Raw genomic sequence first — 8,675 nt, 5'->3', positions numbered from 1 at the left:
GTCTCTGTGTGGTGAGTCTATGGGTCTCTGTGTGGTGAGTCTGTGGGTCTCTGTGTGGTGAGTCTGTGGGTCTCTGTGTGGTGAGTCTGTGGGTCTCTGTGTGGTGAGTCTGTGGGTCTCTGTGTGGTGAGTCTGTGGGTCTCTGTGTGGTGAGTCTATGGGTCTCTGCGTGGTGAGTCTGTGGGTCTCTGTGTGGTGAGTCTATGGGTCTCTGTGTGAGGAGTCTGTGGGTCTCTGTGTGGTGAGTCTGTGGGTCTCTGTGTGGTGAGTCTGTGGGTCTCTGTGTGGTGAGTCTATGGGTCTCTGCGTGGTGAGTATGTGGGTCTCTGTGTGGTGAGTCTGTGGGTCTCTGTGTGGTGAGTCTGTGGGTCTCTGTGTGGTGAGTCTATGGGTCTCTGCGTGGTGAGTCTGTGGGTCTCTGTGTGGTGAGTCTGTGGGTCTCTGTGTGAGGAGTCTGTGGGTCTGTGTGGTGAGTCTGTGTGGTGAGTCTGTGTGGTGAGTCTGTGTGGTGAGTCTGTGGGTCTCTGTGTGGTGAGTCTGTGTGGTGAGTCTGTGTGGTGAGTCTGTGTGGTGAGTCTGTGTGGTGAGTCTGTGTGGTGAGTCTGTGTGGTGAGTCTGTGTGGTGAGTCTGTGGGTCTCTGTGTGGTGAGTCTATGGGTCTCTGTGTGGTGAGTCTGTGGGTCTCTGTGTGGTGAGTCTGTGGGTCTCTGTGTGGTGAGTCTGTGGGTCAGGAATGATATCAGCCACATGAAACGTTGAATGTCAAAATGTCTTTAATTCGCTTACAATGTCTCTATAGAAATCTTTTGTACATCAATAAACGGACAAAAATGAAAGCGTTCTTTAATATCGAATCGTACGTGTGAGTGGGTGAGTGGGTGAGTGGGTGGGTGGGTGAGGGGGTGGGTGAGTGGGTGGGTGAGGGGGTGGGTGAGTGGGTGGGTGAGGGGTGAGTGGGTGGGTGGGTGAGTGGGTGGGTGAGTGGGTGGGTGAGTGGGTGGGTGAGTGAGTGGGTGAGTGGGTGGGTGAGTGGGTGGGTGAGTGGGTGGGTGAGTGGGTGGGTGAGTGGGTGGGTGAGTGGGTGAGTGAGTGAGTGGGTGGGTGGGTGAGTGGGTGGGTGAGGGGTGAGTGAGTGAGTGGGTGGGTGAGGGGGTGGGTGAGGGGGTGGTTGGGTGGGTGAGTGGGTGAGTGGGTGAGTGAGTGGGTGGGTGAGTGGGTGGGTGAGTGGGTGGGTGAGTGGGTGGGTGAGGGGTGAGTGAGTGAGTGGGTGGGTGAGGGGGTGGGTGAGGGGGTGGTTGGGTGGGTGAGTGGGTGAGTGGGTGAGTGAGTGGGTGGGTGAGTGGGTGAGTGGGTGAGTGGGTGGGTGGGTGGGTGGGTGGGTGAGTGGGTGGGTGAGGGGTGAGTGAGTGAGTGGGTGGGTGAGGGGGTGGGTGAGGGGGTGGTTGGGTGGGTGAGTGGGTGAGTGGGTGAGTGAGTGGGTGGGTGAGTGGGTGAGTGGGTGAGTGGGTGGGTGAGTGGGTGGGTGAGTGAGTGAGTGGGTGAGTGGGTGGGTGGGTGGGTGGGTGAGTGGGTGGGTGAGGGGGTGGGTGAGTGAGTGAGTGGGTGAGTGGGTGAGTGGGTGGGTGAGTGGGTGGGTGAGGGGTGAGTGGGTGAGTGGGTGGGTGAGTGGGTGAGTGAGTGGGTGGGTGAGTGGGTGGGTGAGGGGTGAGTGGGTGAGTGGGTGGGTGGGTGGGTGATTGGGTGAGTGGGTGAGTGGGTGGGTGAGTGAGTGGGTGGGTGAGTGGGTGGGTGAGGGGTGAGTGGGTGAGTGGGTGGGTGAGTGGGTGAGTGGGTGGGTGGGTGAGTGGGTGGGTGAGTGGGTGGGTGAGGGGTGAGTGGGTGGGTGGGTGGGTGATTGGGTGAGTGGGTGGGTGAGTGAGTGGGTGGGTGAGTGGGTGGGTGGGTGGGTGAGTGGGTGGGTGGGTGAGTGGGTGGGTGGGTGAGTGGGTGGGTGAGTGGGTGGGTGGGAGGCTGAGTGGGTGGGTGGGTGGGTGAGTGAGTGGGTGGGTGGGTGAGTGGGTGAGTGGGTGGGTGGGTGAGTGGGTGAGTGGGTGGGTGAGTGAGTGGGTGAGTGGGTGGGTGAGTGAGTGGGTGGGTGAGTGAGTGGGTGAGTGGGTGAGTGGCTGGGTGGGTGGGTGAGTGGGTGAGTGGGTGGGTGAGTGGGTGGGTGGGTGGGTGGGTGGGTGAGTGGGTGAGTGGGTGGGTGGGTGAGTGGGTGGGTGAGTGGGTGAGTGGGTGGGTGGGTGGGTGAGTGGGTGGGTGAGTGGGTGGGTGGGTGAGTGGGTGGGTGAGTGGGTGGGTGGGTGAGTGGGTGAGTGAGTGGGTGGGTGAGTGGGTGGGTGGGTGAGTGGGTGGGTGAGTGGGTGAGTGGGTGGGTGGGTGAGTGGGTGAGTGAGTGGGTGGGTGAGTGGGTGGGTGAGTGGGTGAGTGGGTGGGTGGGTGAGTGGGTGGGTGGGTGAGTGGGTGGGTGAGTGGGTGGGTGGGTGGGTGGGTGAGTGGGTGGGTGAGTGAGTGGGTGGGTGGGTGAGTGGGTGGGTGGGTGGGTGGGTGAGTGGGTGGGTGGGTGGGTGAGTGGGTGGGTGGGTGAGTGGGTGGGTGAGTGGGTGAGTGGGTGGGTGGGTGAGTGGGTGGGTGGGTGGGTGGGTGAGTGGGTGGGTGGGTGAGTGGGTGAGTGGGTGGGTGGGTGGGTGAGTGAGTGAGTGGGTGGGTGGGTGGGCGGGTCAGTGGGTGAGTGAGTCAGTGGGTGAGTGAGTGGGTGGGTTGGTGAGTGGGTGAGTGGGTGGGTGAGTGAGTGGGTGAGTGGGTGGGTGAGTGGGTGAGTGGGTGGGTGAGTGGGTGAGTGGGTGAGTGAGTGGGTGGGTGAGTGGGTGGGTGAGTGGGTGGGTGAGTGGGTGGGTGAGTGGGTGAGTGAGTGGATGAGTGGGTGGGTGGGTGAGTGGGTGGGTGGGTGAGTGGTGGGTGGGTGAGTGGGTGGGTGGGTGAGTGGGTGAGTGGGGTGGGTGAGTGGGTGGGTGGGTGGGTGAGTGGGTGGGTGAGTGGTGGGTGAGTGGGTGAGTGAGTGAGTGGGTGAGTGGGTGGGTGGGTGGGTGAGTGGGTGGGTGGGTGAGTGAGTGGGTGGGTGAGTGGTGGGTGGGTGAGTGGGTGGGTGGGTGAGTGAGTGAGTGGGTGGGTGGGTGGGTGAGTGGGTGGGTGAGTGGGTGAGTGAGTGGGTGGGTGAGTGGGTGAGTGGGTGAGTGGGTGGGTGAGTGGGTGGGTGAGTGAGTGAGTGGGTGAGTGGGTGGGTGAGGGGTGAGTGAGTGAGTGGGTGGGTGAGGGGGTGGGTGAGGGGGTGGTTGGGTGGGTGAGTGGGTGAGTGGGTGAGTGAGTGGGTGGGTGAGTGGGTGAGTGGGTGAGTGGGTGGGTGGGTGGGTGGGTGGGTGAGTGGGTGGGTGAGGGGTGAGTGAGTGAGTGGGTGGGTGAGGGGGTGGGTGAGGGGGTGGGTGGGTGGGTGGGTGAGTGGGTGAGTGGGTGGTGAGTGGGTGGGTGAGTGGGTGAGTGGGTGAGTGGGTGGGTGAGTGGGTGGGTGGTGAGTGAGTGGGTGAGTGGGTGGGTGGGTGGGTGGGTGAGTGGGTGGGTGGGGGGTGGGTGAGTGAGTGAGTGGGTGAGTGGGTGAGTGGGGTGGGTGGGTGGGTGGGTGAGGGGTGAGTGGGTGAGTGGGTGGGTGAGTGGGTGAGTGAGTGGGTGGGTGAGTGGGTGGGTGGGGGTGAGTGGGTGAGTGGGTGGGTGGGTGGGTGATGGGTGGTGGGTGGGTGGGTGGGTGGTGAGTGGGTGGGTGGTGGGTGGGGTGAGGGGTGGTGGGTGAGTGGGTGGGTGGTGGGTGTGTGGGTGGGTGGGTGTGGTGGGTGGGTGGTGGGTGGGTGAGGGTGTGAGTGGGTGGGTGGGTGGGTGATGGGTGAGTGGGTGGGTGGTGAGTGGGTGGGTGGGTGGGTGGGTGGGTGGTGTGAGTGGGTGGGTGGGTGGGTGGGTGGGTGAGTGGGTGGGTGGGTGAGTGGGTGGGTGAGTGGGTGGTGGGTGGTGAGTGGGTGGGTGGGTGGGTGAGTGAGTGGGTGGGTGGGTGAGTGGGTGAGTGGGTGGTGGGTGAGTGGGTGAGTGGTGGGTGGTGGGGTGGTGGTGGGTGGTGAGTGGGTGGGTGAGTGGTGGGTGAGTGGGTGAGTGGTGGGTGGGTGGGTGAGTGGGTGGTGGGTGGGTGAGTGGGTGGGGGGGGTGGTGGGTGGGTGGGTGGGGTGGGTGAGTGGGTGGGTGGGTGGGTGGGTGAGTGGGTGAGTGGGTGGGTGGTGGGTGGGTGGGTGGGTGAGTGGGTGGGTGAGTGGGTGGGTGGGGTGAGTGGGTGGGTGAGTGGGTGGGTGGGTGAGTGGGTGGTGAGTGGGTGGGTGAGTGGGTGGGTGGGTGAGTGGGTGGGTGAGTGGGTGAGTGGGTGGGTGGGTGAGTGGGTGAGTGAGTGGGTGGGTGAGTGGGTGGGTGTGTGGGTGAGTGGGTGGGTGGGTGAGTGGGTGGGTGGGTGGTGGGTGGGTGAGTGGTGGGTGGGTGGGTGGGTGAGTGGGTGGGTGAGTGAGTGGGTGGGTGGGTGGGGGTGGGTGGGTGGGTGGGTGAGTGGGTGGGTGGGTGGGTGAGTGGGTGGGTGGGTGAGTGGGTGGGTGAGTGGGTGAGTGGGTGGGTGGGTGAGTGGGTGGGTGGGTGGGTGGGTGAGTGGGTGGTGGGTGAGTGGGTGAGTGGGTGGGTGGGTGGGTGAGTGAGTGAGTGGGTGGGTGGGTGGGAGGGTCAGTGGGTGAGTGAGTCAGTGGGTGAGTGAGTGGGTGGGTTGGTGAGTGGGTGAGTGGGTGGGTGAGTGGGGTGAGTGGGTGGGTGAGTGGGTGAGTGGGTGGGTGAGTGGGTGAGTGGGTGAGTGAGTGGGTGGGTGAGTGGGTGGGTGAGTGGGTGGGTGAGTGGGTGGGTGAGTGGTGAGTGAGTGGATGAGTGGGTGGGTGGGTGAGTGGGTGGGTGGGTGAGTGGGTGGGTGGGTGAGTGGGTGGGTGGGTGAGTGGGTGAGTGGGTGGGTGAGTGGGTGGGTGGGTGGGTGAGTGGGTGGGTGAGTGGGTGGTGAGTGGGTGAGTGAGTGAGTGGGTGAGTGGGTGAGTGAGTGAGTGGGTGAGTGGGTGGGTGGGTGGGTGAGTGGGTGAGTGGGTGGGTGAGTGGGTGGGTGAGTGAGTGAGTGGGTGAGTGGGTGGGTGGAGTGGGTGGGTGGGTGGGTGAGTGGGTGGGTGGGTGGGTCAGTGGGTGACTGAGTGAGTGAGTGAGTGGGTGAGTGGGTGGGTGAGTGAGTGAGTGGGTGAGTGGGTGGGTGAGTGAGTGAGTGAGTGGGTGGGTGGGTGGGTGGGTGAGTGGGTGAGTGAGTGGGTGGTGAGTGGGTGGGTGGGTGGGTGGGTGAGTGGGTGAGTGAGTGGGTGAGTGAGTGGGTGGGTGGGTGGGTGAGTGGTGAGTGAGTGGGTGAGTGGGTGGTGGGGTGAGTGGGGGTGGGTGAGTGAGTGGGTGAGTGAGTGAGTGAGTGGGTGGGTGGGTGGGTGGGTGGGTGAGTGAGTGAGTGGTGGGTGGGTGGGTGAGTGGGTGGGTGGGTGAGTGGGTGGGTGGGTGGGTGAGTGGGTGGGTGGGTGAGTGGGTGGGTGGGTGGGTGAGTGGGTGAGGGAGTGAGTGGGTGGGTGGGTGAGTGGGTGAGTGGGTGGGTGGGTGAGTGGGTGAGTGGGTGGGAGTGGGTGAGTGAGTGGGTGGGTGAGTGGGTGAGTGAGTGGGTGAGTGGGTGAGTGGGTGGGTGGGTGGGGGTGAGTGGGTGAGTGGGTGAGTGGGTGGGTGGGTGGGTGAGTGGGTGAGTGGGTGGGTGAGTGGGTGAGTGGGTGGGTGGGTGGGTGAGTGGGTGAGTGGGTGGGTGGGAGGGTGAGTGGGTGAGGGAGTGAGTGGGTGGGTGGGTGGGTGGGTGAGTGGGTGAGTGGTGTGGTGGGTGGGTGAGTGGGTGAGTGAGTGGGTGGGTGAGTGGGTGGTGAGTGGGTGAGTGGGTGAGTGGGTGGGTGGGTGGGTGAGTGGGTGGGTGGGTGGGTGAGTGGGTGAGTGGGTGAGTGGGTGAGTGGGTGGGTGGGTGAGTGGGTGGGTGAGTGGGTGGGTGAGTGAGTGAGTGGGTGAGTGGGTGGGTGAGTGGGTGGGTGGGTGAGTGGGTGGGTGGGTGGGTCAGTGGGTGACAGTGAGTGAGTGAGTGGGTGAGTGGGTGGGTGAGTGAGTGAGTGGGTGAGTGGGTGGGTGAGTGAGTGAGTGGTGGGTGGGTGGGTGGGTGAGTGGGTGAGTGAGTGGGTGAGTGAGTGGGTGGGTGGGTGAGTGGGTGAGTGAGTGGGTGAGTGAGTGGGTGGGTGGGTGAGTGGGTGGGTGAGTGGGTGAGTGAGTGGGTGAGTGGGTGGGTGGGTGAGTGGGTGGGTGGGTGAGTGAGTGGGTGGGTGGGTGGGTGAGTGAGTGAGTGAGTGGGTGGGTGGGTGGGTGGGTGGGTGGGTGAGTGAGTGAGTGGGTGGGTGGGTGAGTGGGTGGGTGGGTGGGTGAGTGGGTGGGTGGGTGGGTGTGGTGGGTGGGTGGGTGGGTGGGTGGTGGTGGTGGGTGGGTGGGTGGGTGGTGAGTGGGTGGGTGGGTGGGTGAGTGGGTGAGGGAGTGAGTGGGTGGGTGGGTGGGTGAGTGGGTGGTGGGTGGGTGGGTGAGTGGGTGAGTGGGTGGGTGAGTGGGTGAGTGAGTGGGTGGGTGAGTGGGTGAGTGAGTGGGTGAGTGGGTGAGTGGGTGGGTGGGTGGGGTGAGTGGGTGGGTGAGTGGGTGAGTGGGTGAGTGGGTGGGTGGGTGAGTGGGTGAGTGAGTGGGTGAGTGGTGGGGGTGGGTGAGTGGGTGAGTGGGTGGGTGAGTGGGTGAGTGGGTGGGTGGGTGGGTGGGTGAGTGGGTGAGTGGGTGGGTGAGTGGGTGAGTGGGTGAGTGGGTGGGTGGGTGAGTGGGTGAGTGAGTGGGTGAGTGGGTGGGTGGGTGGGTGAGTGGGTGAGTGGGGGTGAGTGGGTGAGTGGGTGAGTGGGTGAGTGGAGTGGGTGAGTGGGTGGGTGGGGTGAGTGGGTGAGTGGGTGGGTGAGTGGGTGAGTGGGTGAGTGAGTGGGTGGGTGAGTGGGTGAGTGAGTGGGTGAGTGGGTGGGTGGGTGGGTGAGTGGGTGAGTGGGTGAGTGGGTGAGTGGGTGGGTGAGTGGGTGGGTGGGTGGGTGGGTGAGTGGGTGAGGTGGGTGGGTGGGTGAGTGAGTGGGTGGGTGAGTGGGTGAGTGAGTGGGTGTGGGTGGGTGGGTGGGTGGGTGAGTGGGTAGATAAGTGAGTGACTGAGTGAGTGAGTGGGGTGACTGAGTGACTGAGTGAGTGACTGAGTGACTGAGTGGGTGACTGAGTGAGTGAGTAAGTGACTGAGTGACTGACTGAGTGACTGAGTGAGTGAGTGACTGAGTGGGTGGGTGAGTGACTGATTGGGTGACTGAGTGAGTGGGTGAGTGACTGATTGGGTGACTGAGTGAGTGGGTGAGTGAGTGAGTTTGTCAGTGATGGTCTCCACTCCCCCGATGCTGGTCCCCAGTCCCCTGGTGATGGTCTCCAATCCTCCCCAGGGAATCGATGCGATCAGCAAGCGACATTGCCGCCCCAACTCCGGCCAGCACATGGCTACAGGGGGGGGGGGCGGGGGAGAGGGGGGAGGATATGTGAGAATCTGTGGGTCTCTGTGAGTCTCTGTAAGTCTCTGTGGGTCTGTGGGTCTCTGTGAGTCTCTGTGGGTCTGTGGGTCTCTGTGAGTCTCTTCCGTGAGTTTGTGGGTCTCTGTGGGTCTCTGTGAGTCTGTGGGTCTCTGTGGGTCTATGTGGGTCTCTGTGGGTCTCTGTGGGTCTCTGTGAGAATCTGTGGGTCTCTGTGAGTCTCTTCTGTGAGTTTGTGGGTCTCTGTGGGTCTCTGTGAGTCTCTGTGGGTCTCTGTGGGTCTCTTCTGTGAGTCTGTGGGTCTCTGTGGGTCTCTGTGAGTCTCTGTGGGTCTCTGTGAGTCTGCGGGTCTTTGTGGGTCTCTGTGGGTCTCTGTGAGTCTCTGTGGGTCTCTGTGTGTCTCTGTGAGTCTCTGTGGGTCTCTGTGGGTCTCTGTGGGTCTCTGTGGGTCTCTGTGTGTCTCTGTGGGTCTCTGTGTGTCTCTGTGTGTCTCTGTGGGTCTCTGTGGGTCTCTGTGGGTCTCTGTGGGTCTCTGTGGGTCTCTTCTGTGAGTCTCTGTGAGTCTCTGTGGGTCTCTGTGAGTCTGTGGGTCTCTGTGAGTCTCTGTGAGTCTGTGGGTCTCTGTGGGTCTCTTCTGTGAGTCTGTGGGTCTCTGAGTCTCTGTGAGTCTGTGGGTCTCTGTGGGTCTCTGTGAGTCTCTGTGGGTCTCTGTGCGTCTCTGTGGGTCTCTGTGGGTCTCTGTGAGTCTATGTGGGTCTCTGTGGGTCTCTGTGAGTCTCTGTGGGTCTCTGTGGGTCTCTGTGGGTCTCTGTGAGTCTCTGTGGGTCTCTGTGAGTCTCTGTGGGTAGTCTCTGTGGGTCTCTGTGAGTCTATGTGAGTCTCTGT

At 63.2% G+C, this 8,675-nt stretch overlaps 1 protein-coding gene across 1 annotated transcript in view; it reads right to left on the bottom strand.

Moving 5' to 3' along the window:
• Positions 1-7,405: 7,405 nt before the first annotated feature.
• The window catches only part of LOC144954658 (uncharacterized), a 28,465-nt gene continuing 27,195 nt past the window's right edge, over positions 7,406-8,675 (bottom strand). The window contains exon 9 of the mRNA XM_078885102.1: positions 7,406-7,761. Within this exon, the coding sequence (XP_078741228.1) occupies positions 7,638-7,761 (124 nt within the window). The 3' untranslated portion in view covers positions 7,406-7,637. The remainder of the gene's footprint in view (positions 7,762-8,675) is intronic.

Source organism: Lampetra fluviatilis, unplaced genomic scaffold (assembly GCF_964198595.1).
Source record: "Lampetra fluviatilis unplaced genomic scaffold, kcLamFluv1.1 SCAFFOLD_773, whole genome shotgun sequence".
NCBI classification, from domain to species: domain Eukaryota; kingdom Metazoa; phylum Chordata; class Hyperoartia; order Petromyzontiformes; family Petromyzontidae; genus Lampetra; species Lampetra fluviatilis.
This window is presented reverse-complemented; position numbering and strand designations above follow the sequence as displayed.